At 46.1% G+C, this 24,006-nt stretch overlaps 1 protein-coding gene across 1 annotated transcript in view; it reads right to left on the reverse strand.

Moving 5' to 3' along the window:
• ANTXRL (ANTXR like) overlaps positions 1-21,327 on the reverse strand; it is a 59,253-nt gene extending 37,926 nt beyond the window's left edge. The window contains exons 1-9 of the mRNA XM_080401652.1: positions 20,919-21,327; positions 8,396-8,467; positions 8,204-8,275; positions 5,994-6,075; positions 5,857-5,890; positions 3,800-3,879; positions 3,620-3,688; positions 3,340-3,420; positions 3,177-3,237 (exon numbers count right to left, since the gene is read on the reverse strand). Coding sequence (XP_080257778.1) covers positions 3,177-3,237; positions 3,340-3,420; positions 3,620-3,688; positions 3,800-3,879; positions 5,857-5,890; positions 5,994-6,075; positions 8,204-8,275; positions 8,396-8,467; positions 20,919-21,082 — 715 coding nt within the window. The 5' untranslated portion in view covers positions 21,083-21,327. The remainder of the gene's footprint in view (positions 1-3,176; positions 3,238-3,339; positions 3,421-3,619; positions 3,689-3,799; positions 3,880-5,856; positions 5,891-5,993; positions 6,076-8,203; positions 8,276-8,395; positions 8,468-20,918) is intronic.
• Positions 21,328-24,006: the final 2,679 nt, after the last annotated feature.

Below are 24,006 nucleotides of genomic sequence, written 5' to 3' on the forward strand. Positions count from 1 at the left end.
ACACACAACAAAACCTTTCAATCACATCTGCGTACCATAAGCATAATCAAAGCAATGATGCTGTCAAACAGGATATGAGGCACCTCCAATTCTGCACTGATAGCCTGTTTACAGGCTGCATGTCTCGGTCACTTTATATCAGAGGGAACAGGAAGGACCCAGCTACAGTGCTCCACATTGGCGACGATGAATTTGCAGGGTCAAAAAGCATTAAGCATCAGATAGCTGTCACAACGTGATGAGATCTTGCCAGATTGCTTCGTCACAGAGAGCCACAGTCTCAACTGGAATTGTCACCACATGGAAATGGTTTCACCAGCATTTTACTAAACCTCTGGCAAGTCAAAAATGAAGCCAAGATCACCAGCACCAACACAGCAGTGATTATGAGGTTCAAGAGCAGTTACAAGGAGTGGGTCAGACTCTGCTCTAAGCTCTGATCACAACTGGCTTCCACTGAGCAGCACAAAGCCCTCATGATCTCATACCAGATTCTACAAATTAGTAATAATGCTAAATAAAAGTCAAACTGATTATCAACTCCTCACTCAGATAAGTTTCATACAAAAAAGCATGGAAAGGGACACATTTCAAGACTAAAAAGCAACTTCTTTGCTGCAGAATGTAATAATGTCTAGCACTCTTCTAAAAGGTCTACTGTTTTCAATGAAAAAATTGAAATGCAAATTTCAATTACGTATGGGTTTTTTTGTTAAAAAAAAAATCTAACCTCGAAAAAGGGGAAGGAATGTTGCATTTCTAGAAAATACTACGTTCTAATTTTCAGCCAGTTCTAAATGCAGATGCATATAAACTTTCATACACGATTCAACGGGTATGTATTTCACTTATACATTAGCAGTAAACAATATTAGTAATTACCCACATTTAAAATGCATTAAAATTCTGAGATTACTTCATAGGCATCGGTATTTTTTACATTAAAGTCCAGATAAAGTACTTATAGAGTAGAACCGTATCTGCCTGCCCAGTGAACTGGATTCAGGATCTGGATTCACACTACCATGAAAAAAGCTTTTCAATCCCAGGAGATTGCTTCCAGGAGATGGTGGTGCACACAGCTATAAAGATGAGCCGCTGGCTACACTGAAGCGGAATAAAACAGGATAATGAAGCCAAGCACAAGAGTAAATATTTGCAGCCTCATGTTGTAAAACCTCTTGCAGAAGTTCGCTTCAGCTAAGGCTTGCAGGACTACATTCACACTAAAAGCTACCACAGGCCTGTAAAGACCATTTAACACAACAGCATGCACCATTTGGATCTGCAGGTTTGGCTTCCTCCTATTTTCAAGCTCCCTGCTGCTATAAACAAACCTTCATGCATGCCAGATCCATGTTTTCATGCCTTGGTGATCACCACCCCACTTTGCCGTGTGCCAACCTTTGCTGGATGGCTTTGTCAACAGAATGGACAGAACACACCTCAGAATTTTAGTGAAACAAGTGCTGGTATTTTGCTGAATCAGCAGCAATGCACAGAAACTTGCTCGGCTCGATTTACATTGGTTTTATTTGAAAACCACAAAGACAATGAAAAACTTCTACAGATGCAAGTAATGCAACATATATATATTTATATTTTTTTAAGAAGGACAAACTATTTTTAAGTGCACTTGTGTATTTTTAATCACGTCTGTGATGAACTAGTTAATAAGCTTGGCAAAAAATAAAGTGGTTTGAACTCATGAATCAGGAATAAGACTGATTCCCTTTGAAGAAAGAAAGTTTACTCTTTTTGCTAAAATATACCATTTTAGAAAAGCAAATTTTTCTTGAAAATTTATTTTCTCAAATACTTATTAAAAATATTCTTTTAAACCAAAACAACGATTTCAAATTCAGCCTTTCAACATTCTAAACACTGTTCCAGACAATTACAAGGATACTACTGAAATCCCTCCTATTGGAAACTCATATTTTCATGTAGCTAAAAGCAATTTTTGTTGAACAGGAAAGCTTGCAATAAGCTGTTGCAAAAAAGTGTGCCTGGTATACAATAAACAAGCAAAAAAAGAAAGAATTTATCACTATGAAATTAAAAGCTTTGAAATGTCAAAGCTTTAAAATTGTTTCTGATCAACTCCACAATGAGATTTTTAAAAGCAAAATAATTCCTTTTTTATTTTTTCCATAGACTAGATTTTATCACAAATGTCTCACTCACAATTATATATTTAAGAATAGTTCAAAAGATACAAGGATATTTCATCTTAAATTGAAATACTCAGGGCAAGATCATATTGTGATCGACATGTGGAAATGAAGGGTGAACAATTTCTCTTCTCTGTGATATTTATTTTTGCTGAGTTTCCTATTTTTATCTGTTTTCAAGGTCAGCTTTCATGCATCATTGCTATTTCATTTTTGTGTGCTCATTTTTACAGTGTCTAGGGAAACAAACACAAGACAGTAACATCAGATCTAAATAACCACGCTTTAAACTCTACCTTCCAGCAAACTTACGGTGTCACTCTTACTCTGCTGCAATAGCCTCTTAAACAGACAAAAACACAGCAAGTGAATTGCTAACGTAAACCAGAACAAATCCATGTTAATATAATAGACATGAAAGGCATGAAATTATCAACAGCTCCTCTGGGGATTCTTCACGTTTACCATATACACCAACTGTCCTTTCATTGCAAAAAAGTAAAACGCTAGTACTTTGGAAAAACACATCAGCTATCTCGGCCTATGCAGTCAATTACACCTGGGTCAGTAAACCTGAAATTTCTGTGAATGTTTTGCAAAATCTTGTTCTAACTGCTGATGAGCCCTAGCAGATCCCAGGAATGCAGTCTTCCAGAAATTTGTGAGAAGTCACTTTTAGACCTTGAAACACCCCTGGCATCTGGCTTTACATCGCTTTTGTCATCTCTTTGTCTCGGATATTTAAAAAGAAGTGGTAACGCCAGTTCCCTGAACACTACCTCAGCCAACTCTCCAAGCTGGTACTCAGTCACTGCACCTACACGTTTACTGGCACATTTTTTTTTACTCAAGCTGAGAAGGAACACACAGGGCTTTAGCCATGGCCTGAGGGGATGCGCTAACACACCCACAGGCTTCAGCTCCGACACCACCTTAGGTAGGTACTGACATTTCATCAGTGCCACTCATTTGCCTTATCACACTGTTCTCGTGGCAACTTACCTCCTGCACAAACACTCGATGGTTCAGCCGCTAGGATCTCAATGCAAGATTTCTTGAGAATCTAGAAGATTTAGATAATGGCATTTTTGGTAATAATTTTTATCTATGCTTTATTAATACAGGAAAGGGTGCCCTCTTCTGTGATTCAGAATACCCAACTTACTGAATCAATGGTTCCTCTGAGGGCATAAAAGCCTCCCGTAACTGGAAAAACATGATCGATGCTGTCAGCAATTGTTGACAGCTGCAAAGAAAGACAATCATAAATCATGAGGAAAACAAAATTACAGTGAACAAAACTGTGCCCTTTCATACTTGCTAAAAGACATCATACTGACATGAAATGATTTATGTCTCAAGTAATTAAATAAATGCTTTTATCTGACGCTGCTACTTGTGCAGCAGTGTAACAGAAAAAAACAAGAAGAAAGCAAGCAAGTTACCTGAGTTTCATTGAAATCTTTTACTCCAACACAATAAACAATAGCTCCAAAGCTTCTGGCTCTGTTGGCCTAAAATAAAAATAATTGCCATTAAGTGCAAGGCCATATAATCAGTGAGCCAGCAGCAAATGCCTACAGGTTTGACATAAGCTAGTTTGGGTAAACGTGAAGGTGACTTACTTCTTGTTCTGCATAATAAAACTGAACGTCTTGCAATTCTCCATCCGTCAGAGCAATAATCACACTAGCGGTCCGAACTCCTACATGGAGGACAGTTAAGAGATTGCATACATATGACACAAGATTCAGCAACGAAAAGCAAGTTTTAAGTGAAGCATTCCTTTTTTGCTGACAAATAATCACAAAACTGTAAGGCCAGACTCTCATCTGATTTGTAGGGACTTTATTGCAGGTATACCAGCATAAAAACTTGCTGCATAAGCCAAAACTTGCGCACCTTCGCGTCACAAGCACCACTGAAGAGGGAGTGCTGCTCTCACAAGGTCTATGCACAAACTTTTCTGTTCGGCATAAAATATAGCACATCCCAAGATTACACCTGGCCTTTTCACGTGGAGAAGTGGCAAAATGGATCTACAGAGAAGAGGAAGTTTCCTCTCTTCTCTTAACAAACTTGCCTCTACACAAACCTTGCCAAGCGGTTGTAGCAAGAGATACCTCTGCGAAAGGAGCTTTACTGCCATCCCACCTCCCCCTGCAAAAGAAGTCCCCTGCAGTGGACTTTGAAAGAGCAGCCCCATTGAACATGGCACAAGATGTGCCTCTGTAAGAGGTTCAGTCCTACACTTCTCCAGCAACAGCTGTCGCTGAAATTCACAGGAATTGAGTGTGTGAAAAACCTTAAGATCAGGTCCACCGGAGAAAATTCGTGTCTTGTGATAAGACATTTCATACCCCACCTAACCTTAAGTGAAAAGGCCACACAGACTTTGGATAGCTATATATGTAATGCGGTACACAGTACAATACTACCTAGAAAAATCCAACATGTTAACAAAATTAAACCAAATTAACATGCGAACTACAGCTCAACCAACCATTCTGCATCCAGTTCCTAAGCAAAGTAATAAACATACATGTTACTTTCCGGGAACTATTGTTATTTTTTCAAAATAATCTGTTACAATTTCAAGTGTCTTCCCCCATACTGTCTGAAATTAAAGACTGATTAGTTCTGACAGGTTTCTTATGCCATGCAGGCCTTCCCATGTCATGTCAGACACAGACATAAATCTTAAAAAAAAAAAAATGACCTGCAACTTGGGGGGTGGGGGGGGAGGGAATTACTTGGATTCCCTTATTCCTCTTTTATTTTTTCCCAGCGTGTTTGAAAGACTAAAAAATGGGAGATCTTACTTTGTTTTCTTTTGAACATTTGTTTCTTCCCTGATACTTTAACTTCTAAATCCAGATCTCATCTACTCCTTTTTCCTTCCTAATCAACTTACAGAATACTTGATTAGTTCTTAGCCATATGTTGTAATGAGGTAAAATAGTTCTCAGCTGGACTCTTCAGGACTGCTGACTTCACTGGCAGAAGTGCCTGAGAAGCCATGCTGAGCTGCTGTTGAAGACTCTACACTCACAGCCCATTTTATTAAAAAGGCATTGAGTCGTTTCTCCACCTTCCAAAGAGACCAGCAGCCCACAAATGAGAACAACCTCATAGACAAGGCACAAACCAGGCAAGAAGTGTTCAGTTTAACTAATTAGGCCTTCTTTTGGCACTGACCAAAACCACAAATACATTTCCCTCTTGAAATTTAGTGAAAAGTTACATTTTAGGAACTCAGAATCTGATCCCAAATCATTCACACTGATGCAAAAACCTCAGCTGGCTGCATTCATTCCTATACTGATGGGAACAAGGACTTGGGCACACAAGGAAGACAGGGCCAAGTGCAACAGGAGAGAAGGGTGCAGGAAAATCTGGGTATTCCTGTCCCCTGGGCGCAGGACAGGCAGTTCTGGCTGTAATGTTTTGGTCTGTATTCTCCACTGGGTCAGATCCGTGATCATACTGGTCTCCTCTGGTCTTAATAAATCATGAATCATGCATTTAAAAGTAGGGCTGTAGTCAAAATGGAATGTAGCGATTGTGTAACACCAGTTTCTTCTCCAACACTTCTTTCAGTGGGTTTACTGCAGGTCATATAAAGAACTATCATCTGTCTTTTCAATGCAGACATATAACATAAGTGACATACAACACATACCTCCATAGGTTTCATGGTAGATCTGTTCATTTGCCTGCAACGAAGTGTAGAACATTGTTAGCTCTTAAGTACACTGGCAGCCAGCAAAGCAAAGTTTGTATGTATAAATCAAAGAACGGAGGTACTGTGATGTGTACCCTTTTAAATCCTTCATGCATGAACGTGTCTCCTCCAGGCACTTCATACTGAAGAATGTCGAGCCCTCGTCTTATGGCTTCCCTTTGGATTATTTAAAAAAAAAAAAAAAAAAAAAGAGAAAATTTTAATAAAAGTTCTTTTTTTTCTTTTGTTGAGATATTCCTGTACCACAGCACCCTGTCAACACATTCTGCATACACAAGAGTACATACACATCAGCTAAAACACTGGTAACGCCAAGATTTTTCAAACACCCCAATTTTTCAGCCAAACACCCATGGGAGCACAAAACCAGATACATGATACAGTGTTGGGATTAACATGTTTTAAGGGTGCAATTCTGTCTGTGCTTCCTCATTCCAGTATACCATCAGTCGGAATAAGATTGAATTAAAGCAAATGCCAGATATCAAACTCTGACAAACTGCAGATGGAATGAGAGTTTAAAAGCTTATGACCCTGTCATGAAAGTGTGACAAATTAAAAGTCTGTATTCTATCAGTTATCAGGACAGTGGGATTAGGACTTTTCCATTACAAAGACAGAGGCCAAAAGATAAGAGAACAGCATGGGAATTATGAGAATTTCCTACCCTAGACCAAGGACTTATCAACCTTCCTGAGTCACAGATTGCTGCCTGGTGAGAGGGGGACGTTTATACCATGACCCCTGCTGCATAGCTTCTTACTGCACAATACCTGTTAACCAAGAGGATTGCTCAGGGAAATTTAACTGATCGCTGATCACTAGAAGACCCTGATTCTTGGCAAAGTATTTGTTATATTAATGAAACACAAACAAGGCACAAATATTCAACAGACGAGATGTAGGCAGCGCAAGCATCAGCCCCAGATGCCGTGGGACATCCTTCTCTATAAAAGGATAGTAAGAGCCTCTCTAAGCTCCATTTTGCAACTGGGTATTTGAGGCAGCACAACCCCAGTTACAGAGGAAACAGGAGTCTGTGGGATGAAGGTAAAACCAGGAGCCGGGATTGGCGATGTCCTTAGGGCAAAAGCACATTCTTACCCTCTCAAAGTGCAAAATGAGCTGGAAAGGCACACCTGATGGCACAGAACAGGAATTTTGGAGAGAGAACATTCTAATGCCACAATTAACACATCGCCACAGGGTTCCTGGCTACTTTCTGCCTGGCAAAGAGCAAGCTGACCCAGGAGAAGTGAGCAAGTTTGAGCTCTGTTGCCAAGGTACAAGGCAGAGACCTGAGCCAAAACCCAGTGGAGCCAGCAGAAATGCAAGACCCTGGTGAGGTTTCTGGCTGTGGGCAAGGCCCCGGTGTACAAACCAGAGGGACTGCTGCTCTTTTCCAAGCTTGCTCCAGAGCCCCCTTTATTTACGTGGCGCACTGTACTACCTAGGCCCTCTCACACAGACAAGCAGCAGCAAAAGCAAGGGCTTTAAGCTGAAAGAAAATACTTAGTTACGCCTTCAAGACAAGGATTTGTGTGCATCAGGCAAATTAAATTTAAAATTACTTGGGTTTTTTTGGTTGGTTGGTTGGTTTTGGGGTTTTTTTTGGGGTGTGGGGCGGTGGGGGTTGTATGATGTTGTTGGTTTTGTTGTTTTTTTTTTATTTTAAAAAAAGAGGATTTGGTTGTGAAGGTGGCAACAACAATTTTTCTCCAGGGTCAGACTCTCTTTCTCTCAAGAAGACTGTTGCCTGGCTTTGAAAACGACCTCCGGGCCAGGTGCTGCCCAAAGGCAGCCCAGGAGAGGGGTACGCTAGCCTGGCAAGGTAGCACTCCAGCAGCGGGCACAGCCCACGGCTGGCGGAAAGCTCAGGGATCTGGGTCACTTCGAAGGGCACTATAGGACTTCATACAGTCTTTTGCTCATCAGCTCAGAGTCTGAGAAGTCTTACACAAAAACTGCTCTTATGTGGGTAACTGGGGACAGCTAGTATGGGGATGTGAATCCATGACAGCAAACAGTTTCTCCCCAAAATACTGCTATAAAGAACAGGCAGCCCAGTGCAGCCTTTGTTTTGTAAGGCTGGAAAAATAATGGTAATGGGAATCCCAAAGGCCTTCTTTCTAAGCCCTCTTCCAGTTGGGAATGGTGGAAAGGATTTCAGCTGGTGCCCCACTGAAGACAGAGACAGACCTCCAAATTCTGGCTTTGGGGCCATTTGCTTCTTGAGAGGAGGGATGGAGGATATTTCTGGATGAAAGCTGTGGGGAGTACTTGCCTGTTTTCTGTTAGTTTCATGACTGTAGTGCCTCGTGAAGAAAAAACGATGAAAGACATTCGCAACATTGGACTGAAACAGAAGAAAAAACCAGATCCACGTCATAGACACACATTACTTCAGCACATTTTCATTTGCTAAGAAGCAGTGAATGAAAATATAAATTTTATATATAGCAATTGAAAGCTTTACCTTATGAACTTCTCAGCTAGGCTTTCCACAAAAGAGTAAATTTCAGTCCAATGATTTCTGACACTTCCAGACCTGTGTACAAAACATAATTGATTATATTAAACTTATTTCACAGTGAAATTTCTTGTTCCACTCTGAATTTTATGCCTGGGCTACTCCAAAGGCGGTCAGGAACAAAAATTACATAAAGGTCTCTGACAATGGGGCAGCCAGCTCTTCTACAGCGGTTGTGTTGGAAGCTGTAACAGGAACCATCCATGACAAAACCCACTGACTCAAAGGGAAGTAGAAATAGGTCTGAAATGATTTACCATACAATTTGGAAATAAATTTGGTAACTCTTCCATCTGCTTTTGTTCCTTTTGTAACATAAAATAGAAATATTTTCTTCTAGGTTAATTCTGAATTCACTAAACCATCTGCTAGCAGATTACTTTCCTAGAGCACAGCTTTGCCCTCGCAGCCACACAGAAAGCAGAAAGTCTTGACTGAGCTATTCCTCCCAGAATGCGTAGGAGAATGTTTCCATGAATTACTGTTTGTTTCAAAAGAGAAAGCTTTTCAAGTAATTCAGCAGGGAAAGGCAGTACTGGTAGCTGATTTGCTGGATTAGCATTCTGGAAGTCACTCCCGGGCTGTGTTACAAATTTCTTGTGAAAACTTGAGCAACTTGGTAACGTGCACAAACTTAGACATTCATGCTGCCATTTACCATGTATGAAACTGCATTACTGGCACTCCCTGGCTTTTTTCTGCTTAGTCTTACATCCTCAGGGACCCCCACAGTCTGGTGGGACTCAGAGCCTTCCACACAGCAGCTCAATTGTAAATGACAGGTGGTTTCTACCATATGGATCTATGCCATACACTCTCAAGCCATTAAAAAGGCTACGAAGCATGAGAAATCAATGGCTTTAAAAGCCCTGCGTAGGACTGTGGTGTTTAAGAAAGAACAGTTCAATTGCTTTCCTTGCTAGGCAAACTCACACATTGGGCGCCTTGGGCCAAAAAAGCAACAGCACATCCAGAAGTATTGCAGGGGCTTAGAGAACTAAAAAATTTCAGAAATTTAACTACTAGTAAAACAGTAGGTTCCTTCTAACTGCTGCCAAGACATTTTTCTGTGTAAACATATAAAAAAAATAAGTGAGAAAATGATCCTGTATCACAATTCTCAGTTCTACTACAGGCTTTCCAAGCAACCTTACGTCAGTTGCTCGTGCCCATGTAGGTCAGGTACAGATCAGCATACAGAAGCCCATGTATGCAATATAACATGGCACTGCCTGCCCTGCCAGCAGTGCTGGCGGAGTGGAGGAGAAGAGCAAAGATAAAGGAACAAGAACCAAAAGGAGACCCCTGAAGTAAACAAGCTAGAATAAGCTTGCTTATGTAACCCTGTGTTTTCATGCTGCTCTTCTGGAGAAATGGCGATTCATTTGCAGAAAAACCTGGTGATCAAAGAATGCAGAAATTGCCAGGCACTGAGGGAGGGCAAAAACACACTGGGGGCTGCTCAAACCAAGGCTCTAGAACCTCTGCACTCACTGATTTATATGTGCTGCGCAACAATACACTTACATATTCATGAACAGCAACCAATGAAAGGTGACGGCACTATTAGCAAATAAGCCCTTTTCTCGTAATTAAAAAATAATTCATACTGATGCAAAGTATGTACTTTAACAACTGCTTTTCCAAAAGGAATCTGAGGCAGCTCAACACCTGTATTCTCCAGGATTTTTCTGGAAGTCCCAGACTAAATCTCCAAACATGATGAACTCAAAGAGATTTTCCTCAAATCTATGCATTTACAGTTCCCAATGTTATTTTTATTTAATTCTTCCCCCCCCTTGCCAGAGTTGATGCTTTCAGTTTCATTCTGAGCTTGCCATCCCACTTAAATCCAATTCCTGCAACTTCCAGCGGAGCCACTTCCCTACACCAAATAGCCACAGTTACTTACTTGGCAAAGACCGATCTATGCTGGATGCAGCATCACATTTCTGTTGCCAGCTGCAGAGGCACTGATGCAATCCAGAAAAGAAAGCAGCAGTGAATTTTCTTTATAACAGTAACAAACCATCCTCTCCAGTACCTTCTTAATTACCCCCCCACCCTTCCTTTTAGACACCGAAAATTCAAGAAAATCATAAGCCACTAATGGCTGAAAAACATGAAGACTTTTCAAGTGAAACTGCACAGATAACCTTACTTAATACTGTGCACTTCCACGCACTCTGACTGCAATGAGATACCCCTTCTTGGAACAGCTACTGCCAGTGACACTAGGAATTGGTTGTAGGCATCTATAGATGCTCACCTCTGAAAAACTAGGGAGGTCTCTCTGTGTCATCAGCTAATCCTCACAGGAAGCATACTGCATTCTCAGAGTGCCTGGCTCTACACCACCGAGCTACAATCCCACTGAGCAGAGGTACTTCAGCATGGCAGTGGGTGTTCTTCTTCCCTAACAGGAGTTCTGCACCCACATGTCGCTTATCAGCTGAGGAGTGTTAAAGTGTCCTGATATATCAGCCAAGAAGTGTCAAAGCCAGACAGAAATACTAGCAAGAAAATATTACTGTTTCAAAATCCCATTTAAAGAGTACCAGTGAAGTGGTCAGCACCTAATCACTTCCCCCACCACACTCCTCCAAGCCCAGGTGTGTCATTTCCCACTGCAAATGACGCCCAAATGCCACCAATGCCAGTCATGTCAAGCCCCTCATGCAAACCCGTAGGGGTGGCCTGGGCTATAGAAGAACCTGATTTCCCCTCCCTCCCACCCAAGTTTGCCTCTAAAAATCCCTGTTTGTAAAATATTTTTATTTGCTGTTTGATATATATATATGAATGTAGGTAGGTATGTTTTAGAGGCTTCTGGAGTTTGTCCTGATAGTTTCATCTGTTGCCCCAGAGGCCTGACCCACACCACCAGCAATGGCAGTTTTAATGGCAGATTAAACAAAAAGTTACAACAATAAAAATGTTTGCTAAACTATGTACCAAGTTGCTAAAGGCTGTGAAATATTACTCCCAACGCTGAAACAGAAGCTGCCCACCACTACTGAAAATACAGAAGCATTTCACTGCCTTTGGGATCGATCTTTTCACACTGCAGAACCACTGACAGCATGAACTAACTTGCTGCCCTTAACGGCTGGATCAGACTAAGAGGTTCTTGCCTTGGTTTCCCATGGCAAGTGGGAGGCTCTAAGCTCCTTTCTGACCATGGCCAATGCTTGAAAGCCATATTAATTTTTAACCCCACAGTTACAGAACCCAGAGAAAGCCTGGGGTCTTTCAGTGATGCTCTACACCACACATCATTCTTGGATGTCCACACAGCATGATTTTTACAGCAGTTTTGGTGCTTTTGTTGTTTCCCTTAGCACCTTACAGTAACTAAAACCAAACTCCTGCTAATCGGTGTACCTGAGCTGACAGGAGCCTTAGACAGAGCTCCGTGTTGTCCCAAAGTGCTGTCAGTAGACAACCACAGACAGACTCCTTGCCTGGCCTGTCTGGCCACAAAATGATACACTCCTGTAAGATTTCAGAGGAACTGTGAAGACTTCTGAACAATGAGGAAAGAATAAATAGAGCATGGAAAAGATCAGCGCTGTGCAGAAGCAGCACTGGGCATGCAACTCGCTCATCCACCCTCACCAACAAGTAGGAGAAGCCTCGGGGAAGAGATGCAGCCAGCGAATCCTATGTATCCTGCTGTGCAGGTTTGTACCAGTAGATCCACCAAGCCAGTGCTGTGCCTGTCTGCAGAGGGAGACTATATTACAGCCAGACGCATCTTGCTGGCTCACACCTTAGAGTTTCCCTGCTTTCAGCCATCAGCTGCCTGGTCCAACTCCTCACATCAATCAAATGGCCACTGCCACCCAGCCAAGCCCTGGGCACCTCTCTCTCCCTGCTGAAGAAGCCCAGCGAGCCTGATGTTCCCCACAAAGTACCAAGCCCACAAGCTGAAGACCTCTGCGGATAGTGACCCACAGCCACAAGCTGTTCGTGCACCTTTCACGGTGAGGTTTCAGCCCCTGGAGATTACCTAATTCTCATGGTGAAGGAAAATGCAAAGCAATACACAGCTGCTGCGGGCTGCCAGAGCACCACAGAAAGTATTTCGGGGTCTCCTTCTGCTACCGGTTCCACTGGGGTGAACCTGGAGCGCATCCAGAGGAGTAGCAGAATTTCCCCACGTTCATACCTATGCAATTAGGATCAGAATTAGGCCCAAGAGAAGTGGAAAAATACCCAAAGCAGCTATTCCCTGGTCTGTGAGCTGCGCTCCCTTTACACATGGGACAAAGAGAAGAGTTAGCAAACCACAACACAGGAAGGAATGTTCTCCCTCATCGGCACTCACTCAGAGGAGCAGCTGCTGCTGCTGCAGCTCCTACTGCTGCTGTTTTCCTGAATTTCACATTGCTACTGCTTGATGGGAGGGGAAAAGAGGAGGTCAGTGAGTATTTCTGGTGGTGAAAGGAAGTGATGCGATTGCAAGGCTTGGTTCTGCTCCTGCTTGCTTTGGAGTGACTCCTCCTAACTTAGCAGAGCTCTATGTCAGTATGAAAACAGTAAGCATGTCAGTCTCATGCCTACTTGTTGTGCCTTTAGCCAGGATAGAGTTAATTTGCTTCCTAGTAGCTGGTGCAGTACTGTGTTTTGGGTTTAGCAGGAGAATAATGTTGATAACACGCTGATGGGTTTGGTTCGTGATAGGTAGTTTCATACTAAGTGAAGGACTTCTCAGTTTCTCAGGCCCTGCCAGCAAGAAGTCTGGAGGGACAAGGGAAACGGGGAGGGGACGCAGCCAGGACAGCTGGCCTGAACTGCCCAAAGGGATATTCCATACCATGGGACATTACACTTAACATAAATGGGCCGGGCATCGGTCAGTGGGTTGTGAGCAGTTGTATTTGCATCACTACTTCTTCCTTCTCCTTTTGGATTTTATTCCTCTTTGCCTCTCTCTCCTTTTCATTACCATTATTATTATAGTTCATTTAAATTCAATTACTAAATTGTTCTTATCTCAACCCCTGATTTTCATGTTTTTCCTCCTCCCCATCCCACCACAGGGCAGAGGGGGTAGGGAGTGAGTGGCTGGTGGTACTGAGTTGCCAGCTGGGGTTAAACCACAATGCTACCCCTATCCGAGGTATTTCACTGCTGTTTGTGAAGACAAAGTGCAAGATGAGCTGGAAATCTCCTCTTCTTTCCTAATGGGCTCCCAGAGGCAGTAGAAGCTGGAGCCCAGAGAAATCCAGCAGCACAACTCTGGCACACGGGTGCTGCTCTCGGCTCAGTTACTGCAGCAGGCACAACCCAGGAGGGTCAGCTGTGCCAAGCTGCCAGGAGCTGACACAGATCAACCTAGTGCAACACACATCAGACTGGCAGCTTAGCAGTGAAAGTTAAAACCCCAGCACTACCCAAACAGCAAATATTTTTATTACCACATGTACGCAGAGAGAAGGCAACAGGACCCAAAGCCTTTTCTCCCTGCTTAAAGTGAGACAGTAAAATCCCTTGAAGGTACAGAGCTGCTCCTTGTCCTGTTGTACCACCCACGCACATTTGCCTCTGTTACAGATTCACTGAAGGCAGCAATTCCAGGAATACTGGAGCAAGAAATAGACCCCTATTACTGAGGCTGGGTTCAGTCTGAGCATGGTATCAGGGGAGTACAACACCCTCTCAGTTTGCAGGTCCCTGCAAGTCTCTGTCCCCTGGAGCTAATGGTGGCCCTGTATACAAGATGCTGCTCAGAGAAGCAGCACTTTGCTGTTATTTGGAGGGCTCTTTGCGGCCGCAACCACGTTGTAGACAACAGAATTCTTGCACATAGTTAATAACAGCTCTGCAATAAAAGCAAACCCTGGGGCATCTAGTTTGTTGTGGTTTCAGACGTGTACATGTGTGTGTTCATCCACGCCTCTGCTCCCTTCTGCGCCCGCAGAGCATTCAAAGTGACAAGAATCCTCCCCTCCCAAACAATGCTTCTTGCAAGCATGGAAGGGACCTTGACTGGGCGATTCATCCAAGCAAAGAACTAGTTTATATTATCTGCTCCAGAGGCACTAGAAACACTGGCGGAGACAACCATTCTGAGACAGCCTTTGCTTCAGAATACTTGCAACATTAATGGACAAGACAAGGGCTGGAACGGGCAGGGGAAGATGCAGAGAAGTGACTGGAAAATGGATTCTAGTCCTAGACCAGCACCCAAGCACAGGACCCAAAGTACGTGAAACCAAAAGGCTCCATGACCAAACCCATTAATTTTAGTGACAGCTTTTCTCCTATAAAACTACTGACAAAGTCTGCAATGACATTACAGACTTCTCTAAGTCATTATTAATTAATCTCAAAATATTGCCTTTTGCTCCTGCAGTAAGCAGTCTAATCCACAAGTCCTGTCCACCTGGTGCTATAGGTCTTGCTACACCCGCAGCCAACAAAAGTGAAATTCAGAAGCCTTTCTCACCCTGCATCCAACCACTTTGGATATTCCTGTAAAACTCCAGAGCTGCTCTGAGCAGCAACAGGGCTGGAAGACCCACTCTCAGCATCCCAGTCTTTTTCAGCACAACATGAAGAGCAAAGCAGGGCACTCAGTCCCAGCCACTCTGCAACACTCATAACAAGGTGCAAATTATAGGCAGGAGCAGGAAGATACAACTCTTGAGCTGTGAATAACTGACAGGGGTCAATTCATCCTCTCCACATTTTAGACGAAAAGGTTCAGTCCTACACCTCGTGCAAACTCATGATTCACACCAGCCTTTGGCCTGCAAGCTCAGACAAAAGTAAAGAAATTCTCAATCACTGAGCACACACGGACAAAAACCCTAGATAAGTAGGAATCTTACGGTTTACTTCCTTGGCCCAAGTCCCAAATAAATCAGATTTAGTTACATGCATAAGTAGACTGCAAATGACAAGCTGCCATGGCTTTTTCTTCTCATTAACTGTACACATTTTATGTCAAATAACCACTACCCATTAGCTTTGCCTTGTGTTTTATAAAGAATTTTTTTCTTGGGGCAGAAGGGAGGAGAACTGGTTTTCCTGAACATTTTTCCTGCCAAAAGGCAAAGCTGGCAGAATAATATCAGACAAAATACAAACAAATAAAACCTGGTTCCAATAACATAGGTATGTCTGAAGCTGAATAAAAATTTGCTTTGGAACATTCCAAGCAATTATACCTGACAGTAAGAAAATCACAGCACTGGCTGCAATATAACCACAACAAAGAAAGATGCAGAGGCAAAATACCAACAGATTATGTTTGGACAATAAAGAATATTGCTTATGCGTAGAATTTGAGAGTGTGAGAGGTGTCATGTAGATGATGTGGCTACATTATAATGGGGAAGCAGGAAAGTCAGCAGAGGAGGAAGACAGACACAGCCACAATTTTTAAATATACATGCATAGTAATCAATGCCATTTAAGGAACAAAGCTGATACTTTTGTTCAGTGAGAACTCTCCTCAATCTCAATAGGCAGCTGACCTGCATCAGGTCCTACATTTTTCAATGAACTGAAGTCGGGCTGCAGTAAGTACATATCCTTGCTTACAGAAAAGGGAGTTCAGCAGTGGTTTAAACAAGTCAATGTAAGATTTTCAAATGCAATTAAGCTGGGTGACATGTTAGAACATGTGTTCAGGCACCCATCCTTGCCAGCAGTCTGATTTCCAACCACGATAACGTTAGTCACACTCTTCCCCTCCTCACACACTACATAAAACCAGAACATCATCAGACAGAGACAGCAAGGACAGAGAAGCTCCCACAGGTCCAGTTCTGTCCTAATGTGCTCGGGCTGGGACCATGTGGGCGCAGGAAGAGAGGCAGAGGGCTGCAGTGAGAGCCCAGGGCCAAAAATACTTCCTCTCACTAGTCCTTGTAATTCATGAGTGCTAAATGCATTCAAATCATTGGCAAGGAAATCGTCCAGGGAGGGGAGCAGAAAATGTGTTTACCAAACCCTGTTTGCTTTAAAATATAGCACAGTGTGAAAAAGCATAGTATGCAAAAGCAGCAATTCACTATAGCTGCCTTAAAAATTGTAAAAGTTGACCTGGCCTAGAACAGTAACCCCTGAAATGTTCTGATGGCTTTTTGGCTTGCCTGAGGTGAATTAGGAAGTATCAACCCATTTCCCTCCCAACACCTCCCTCCCCCACAAAACTAGCTTTTCAAGGGGACATTGCAAAGGGAGGCACAGACCCAAAACCCCAAGCCAGGAAGGGCATGGGGCAGGGTAGCTAATTTCCCATCTAATCGGAGGTTGTGCTCTTCCCCACCAGCTCCCTGCCAGCGACACCTCTGGAGTGAGACTTACCAAGTGAGAGGCTGGCCACGTTGTACCAGTATAATTACCAAAGCTGCTGTTGACAGGGATGCTCTTGGGAGCACAGGAGACAAAGCAAAACTGATGTGAAAGACAATATGGTTGTGGGCTCAAGAGACAGGGGTACCATGCAGAGGGACTCCCCAGAAAATCAGGGAGAAGCTGAGGAGTGGAAAACGGGTAGTTAGACCAGCTTCTCCCCAGAAAGAGAGTTACAACCACTGCTCTGGAAGAAAACCAGCCAGGGCTTTACTCAAGCCATTTGTAATGCCATGGTCTGTGCCGCCCATTTTTCCTCAAAATCCAAACAATTTCTTAGCAAACATCCCAGCAGGAAAAATGAGAAGATACTTTTGTCTACTTCACATTCTGCCTCCACCCCACCCCACCCCCATTTTCCATCCTGTCTTACAGTCAAAAAGTAATCAAAGAAATTTCTTCGTATTTGGTAAATATAAAATACAGACAGTTCTGCAGCTCAGATCTGTCATGTCAAGCATCGCCAGCAGCAGATATTTATGGCAGTTATACATCCTTACTTTAAAAAGGTTTCTATTTGTTGCACTAATAAACAATCATAGTGATGCTACCAGGCACTGTTATAATTGGAAAACACTAGAGGTCAGACATCCTTTCCACTGTGCAAGTGCATTTCAATATGATTGCAAACAACAGCTGGATGTTAACAGCAATGCAGGGATGAAAGGGAGTTATTTACATACTCAAGCACAAGGATGTCACTACAAGACCTGGTAGTTAAGCAATCAAATCCCTAAGAGGACCTGTCCTCAGCAGTTAGGGATGGGATTGAGACCAGTTCTTCCTGCACCTGGACAACCAAACTAACTGAGAACTACACAGCTATCAGTTATGTTGGGCTCAAGAGCTATGCTTGTTTAAAGGTAAATATGAGACCTTTGATACCACGCATGACTTTATTTTACCACACGCCACAGAAGAGACGGGTATGCCAACTGCCTTACCTCATGCAGAGGGAGTGACTTAGCTGCAAACAGAAAAAATTCTGCTGCTTCAGTATGATACTTTAAAGTCTTCCATTACATGTCCAAATAAGCTCAAGCATGCATAACTTGTAACGTATGACATACAGACAGCACAAGCTTGCAGACTCTAGGCAGCTGCCACTGCAGCCAGCAAATGTCCACTCCTAGCTTCAAGAGACTTGCTCGTTTAAGCGTCCCCAGAGACAAGGCACTCCTAACGTCCCAAGGCTCTGGCAGTCAGACAATCCTAAGGAAGACGGTGGCAGGTCTTCCTCCCACACATGTTGGTTTTCCCTTTCATCACATCAGCTTCTTGGGCATCCGAGGCTTAGTTCCACTGCTCTGATCTTGCCTATCCCATGGAGTTAACATAAAGAGCTGCAATCAACTTCAGGCAGAGAAAAACTGTAAGAAATCAGCAAGCTGCTTTTTCTAATTGGCAGCATATATATTATACCAATAACTTCACCAGCAGATGATCTTTTCCATCTGATGGTTGTTGCCTGCAGGATTAAATCCCCACAGACTTGGCCTGGCAGAACGAAAAGGAAAAATCATGCCCCAATAAAGTCATTGCAGTAACACGGTGCTTACATGCATAAGGAGAAAGGTTTGTCATCTTCTTCCAGTTTGCCTCCTATTGATCTGATATTACATCTTTCTATGGGGAAGCAAAGCAAAGCAGATTTAAAGTCATTTTTGTTCACCCATGCTGGTGAACAGGGGCTGTCGTTCAGCTATAGAATGTGCTACAGGGTCACAGGATTAAAGCCTGGAGTTTTCACAGAGCAAATGCTTCAATCCCCTTGTTTGACAGCTAATTAAAACTGAATGTATCTAACTTCAGACGGGCAAGGCACCAACGAAGGGAGGCAATCCCCAGGCCATGTGGGGACACTCTGTGGTATATAGGGCTGGATTTTTCTGGGAATTCTCCCATTAGAAATGACAGCCAGAATTCTTCCCAGATACGTATCAGCATAGAACCAATTCTAAACAAAAAAAAGAAAAACAAAAAACCCCTCCATCCATTGCATTTTCAGATTTGACCAGCCTTCTGACTGGCTTCCTGCCTTTTCCCTACCAGAAGCACCCTGACCCTTCTCAACACTAATGGATTATCTAGTTTCTTCCTGGTGAACTGTCCCAAAATCCAGACTATCCATTCAGTCAATCCTCCCTGCCTCCATAAAGGTCCTTGTGTTGTGCCAGATGTCACAGAATACAGCTGGGACTAAATACACCCTCAGCCAGCATGGGACCTATGGCTCCAAAGATCTGGCACTAATATTACCCATATGGATTGTAATGAATATTTCTTTTCTGTAATGAAAAACTTGGTAGAAGCAGGGATGGATTCTAAAACCACCTGGGGGCCCAAGTGAATTTACTGAAGCATTTTACCAAAAAGGATCTCTTTGGTGTAACTCTTGAAGGTTACAAAGACTCAATTTGCCACTGAAGCCAAAGAGAATTTTCCCACTGGAACTGAAGTGCCAGACTTTTACTTCCACCACTTCTGCAGTGGACAGCTGTACTGAGTGGATAGCACCTGAGCCACGGCAGAAGACCTGCAGCATGCTAAAAGAAAACGTATGATTTCATGTCCACAATACTGGAGAACTACTTGCTTACACAATCACCTTCCTATTGCTTGACTTATCAGTAACTGAGCAAATCACTCCCTTCTCTGCCTTGATTTCCCCAAATACAACATGAGTGATAACGATCACCCCAGTAAAGTGCTTTGTGATCTACAGGTGAAAAGGAGCATAGGGGCACAGCACGGTGATTGCTAGGGGTAAGCAATACCTTGTAAATGATGTCATGTCACAGAGAAAACCCTATTGCAATCACCAACAGTTGTTGTCACAGGGAATTCAATATGAGAAGCAAGCATAACAACCGTACCAGTCACTTCTTGAAAGCCTGGTGAGAATGACTTTGAGAACTAACACTAGCCCCCCACAGAGCTCTTTGTAGACACAAAGGTTATTTCAGGAACAAGCTCTTAGTGAAAGGAAACAAAACAATGATCACATCACACATGTTAGCGCATATATTAGAAAGGCAAAATGCCTTTGGTCTTCAGAGCCTTTCGCTCTAAAAACAGAATCACTACCTAATGATACTTTTTTCTTCTTCTTGAGTATGGGAATATATTGGCTCCTGAGTGATGGTGGCTTTTTGCCTCATGCAGGCTGTGCAGAAGGCCTGATGGACTGAACAGTTCTCCCAACACGGAAGCAGCACAATGCAGACTTCATACCAGGCTCGTGGGTAATACTCATGAAGAAAAGGCCTCAGACTTTCATAATACCATGTTGCATATGTAACCCAGGATGTATTAGATACATCACACTGAGTATATGTGGGAGACTAACAATATACTCCCCGAGTTTAACCCTTGGCTGTCAAGCCAGAGCAGTACACCAGAATAAACAGAAATTTGTGCCTTCTGAAAGGCACCTATGGGTGCACCAGTTTACCACTCACTTTGCTACTGCTTGCTACAACACACCTTTAAGTGGGAGCTTAACCATATACTCTGGTCATACCTAAACTGAGCTAACACAGTATTAAAGAAACGTATCAACCTATTTTAATAGATGTAACACAAACACAGGTAGACAATTCCAAAGTAGCTGAGCAGAAACAAGTTTTATAAACCTTACAGTGAGTCTGTAAAAAAACAGCCACTGCATGCAAGCTGTCTAGTCTCAACTTCAGGTAGCTCTGCACATCCCTGGCACTGCTAAATCCCACAGCTGACATGTCAGCGCTCAGCCCAAGCCTTGACAACAAACTCCATGAGCGTGGGGGTCGCTGACCAACACCCCCTCAAATGCAATGTTCACAGCCCATACACCATGCGCTACAACCTGAAGGCAACCTGATTTCCAGGGTTTGCATGTGCAGTTAACCCAGGATAAAACACAGTGCTCCCCTAAATGCTTCTCTAGGGAAACGTGCAAGTTTTGAGGAGCAAAAATAAGGACCCTGCCCCACACATCATGTTTGGCACCAGGGAAAGTGGTGGAAGGCACCCGGGGAGACGGCGGAAACAACGTCCCTGCTGCTGTAAGGAGGCACTGAAGGGTGAATAAGCGTTTTTAAATGCGACTGTCACTTACTTATCCAGGACGAAGTAGAGATCAAAGGCACCGTGACAGGAGCGCTGCTCTTCTTGCCCTTCTTCCTCCTCCTCCGGCCGGGCGCAGGAGGTCAGGCTCCACATCGCCACCAAGAAGCAGCACAAAAACGCTGCTTTCTCTACGTTGCTCCTGCAACTCGCCATCTTTTCCCTTCCTTAATTCTTCCTCCTCCCCCAGTCTTTCTCGCTGCAGACCTTACGGGCTTTTCGAAAGAACGCGGGGGGGGGGGGGGGGGGGGGGCGGGAGGAAAAAAACCACCAACTTCAGGATCTGAGCTTAACCCTGCGGGCTCAAGGCAGCCCTGCCCGCCGGGCACCGGGCTGCTGGCTCAGGGCTGGGGGCTGCGCCCGGCTGCACTCCCCCCGGAGCCCCGTCCCCATGCCCCGCCGCCTGGGCGCTGCCCCGCGCGGCTCAGCCCCGTCCCGCACCGACAGCGGCGGCTCCTCTCGCAAGGGCCAGCGGCAGGAAGGGGAGCGGGGGGAGGGAGACAGGATCTTATGGGGGCAAGCTGAACCGGGACTTTCCTGTTCCGGGATAGCGAGGTGGGACAGGCTGCCGCGAGCGGGGGACCGAGGCTGGGGACCGCTGCGCCCCAGCGCCACCGCCCGCCGCGGGCACAGGGCGGGTGTGTGTGCCCCCCCCCCCCCCGCGGGCTGCCCCGGGGCGCCCGGCAGCCGCAGCGGGCAGCGAGCCCCCCTCATCCCCGGCGGGCGCTGCTCCGCGCCGCCTGCCCTCGGGGCTGGGCAGCGGGGACGGGGGCTCCGCCGGCGGCGGGGACGGCCCGCTGCGCCCCGGGGCATCTCCGCACGGCCCGCTCGGCCGCAGCCTGGAGGGGTGCCAGGGGTCCGGGGCTGGCAGGAGTCCTGAGGCGGCGGGGGCCGAGGGGCGTGAGCCGCCGAGGGGGGAGTAAGCCGCTGTAGGAGCTGGGCGTCGTTCCGAAAACCTGTAACAGACCGGAGGTGGGAGAATGACGGCAGAGGGCACTTTTAATTGCAGGAGATGAGCGCAATTAAAAACGTTATTGCCTGGGGGCGGGGGTAAGGGCAGGTCTGCACAACCCTCTCAGGCCACAGCGAATTGTTTCTCCTCCGAGGTAACCCCCTCCCCCTTATTTTACACCTGGAGTCCGCACACATCCTGCAGGCAATGAGTAATGACGAAACGAAATCTCTTAATGGGGGCTTTGCACAGTAGCGTAACCGCTCCCAGCCCGATACACACGGGTTACAAAGCACTGCCCTAAAGAGCTAACCCAGCTCATCTGGATGCTGTCTCCAAAGTTCGAATAATTAGTGGCTTCCAGCCGCTTCCCCCTCCCCCACACCCTTTGCGGCCCCTAATTAATGAAAAGAGCCACGGGGAGGGATGTGAGCAGAGTCACTTTACATGACAGAGTTGGGACTAGACGTTTCTCTGTTTTGCGGGGGGGCGAGCGCTTCCCAACGCGAGTCAAGGTCGAGGGAATCCATCCCCTGCGGGGTGCTGGCACGCTGCCCCAATCGGGCGGTAGCCCCCCCAGCACCCAGCGCTGCGCTGCGGGCCTCTCCACCCGGGAAGCCACGCCGTAACGCTCCAGCCAGGAGCCGCCTCTACGTGCCCACAGCAGAGTGACACCTCCTGCCCACGGGAAAGCTGGCACCCGAGGGGCGCAGGGCCCACCCGGGCGGGGCTCGGCCCCTTGACCTGCGGGGAGGCGCCGGGAGGGCTGCGGGGTGTTTACCCGCAGCACACGGCAGCGCGGCCCCGGCGGGAGGCGGCGCGGTGCCCCCGGCCGGCCCTGGCCCCCTGCGCCCCGCAAGGACGCGCGGCGCCCGGTGCCCCCTCCAGCAGCCCCGCGCCTGCTCTGTGCGGCGTGGCCGCCGCCCGCAAGTCTGAAATAAAGTTTGCGCTGCGGGGAAAGCGTCTCGGTTTCAGCTGTCTGTTTCTGTGCTGGACAAAGTTCAGACGCATCCAACCGCGGCGGCGGTCGGGGACTTATCAAGAAAAGATTAGAGGGTCCATCGGTTTTGAGCCGCTCGCCCAGTTTTATCTATGCACAGCTAGAAGCTGAATGCACTGCTTGAGCTAACCACTGTAAAGGTTTTTGCGCACTGCCCAGTCGAGGCCCAGCGATTATTTAGATCATGGAGAAATACGAGAAACCCACATCCTCCCTGGTGACATTCACAAAAAATGAGCAAGCGGCTGCTGGGCAGCGGGAACCCCCCCCCTTCCCCTCGCACCGCCGGGCTTCGGCCTCGCCGGTGCCCACTAGCGGCCGCAGCCCCGGCACGGCGTCCCGGCCGCCCTCGCTACCCCCCGCCCGGAGCCGTCCTCCCCCCGCAGCCACCGTGCCCTTGCAAAACGCAATAAAAATGACGATAGCTAAAGATTCCCTCCGTGCTTCGTGAATATCACACTGTTTCGTAAAATACGCTGCAGACTTCAAGGGAGTCTCCAAGGCACCACAAAGAAAAAAGCCGGCTGCAACTATTTTCTGACCGTGTGCGTTGCCCTCCTCGGACCGCTAACAAACCACCTTGCCCTCCGCAGAGCGCGGGCTGCCTGCCCTGCCCGCTCCGAAGGGTGCGCGGTCCCGGCGCGGGCGGCGCGTTTGAAGGCTCGTCGGGCGCACGCAGAGGCGGCGGCAGCGCCGCGACGCGCCCGTTACCGGCGGCCACGGCTGGTGCCGAACACACCAAACACCGGGGACCGGGAGGGCCGGGCGCAGCGTGGGGCTTGCGGGTTGGTCTGCGGAGCCGCCTCCCGGGGCCGCAGCCTCCTACTTCCAACAAAACAGGTTTTCCCATCTGCCTCAGCCCCTCCGGTGGCTGTCACGCACGGCGGGCGAGCCTGACGGCTCCGGAACCGGAGCGAGGGGTGTGTGTGTGTGGGGCGGTTAGTGCTCTTGTCCAGGGCAGGGGAGCGGGGTGGCGGGGCTGGCGAGGGGCGCCGCCGGAGCCGGAACTGGGCCGGGGTCGCAGCCCCGGGACTGCCGGTGGCCCGGCTGCCCGCGCTGTGGTGCCCGGGTTTTGTTCGGAGGAAAACTAAACGGCCCGTCGGCTGCGCTGCCCGCGAGGTGCGGATC

Source organism: Falco punctatus (genome assembly GCF_963210335.1).
Source record: "Falco punctatus genome assembly, chromosome: 9".
NCBI lineage: Eukaryota > Metazoa > Chordata > Aves > Falconiformes > Falconidae > Falco > Falco punctatus.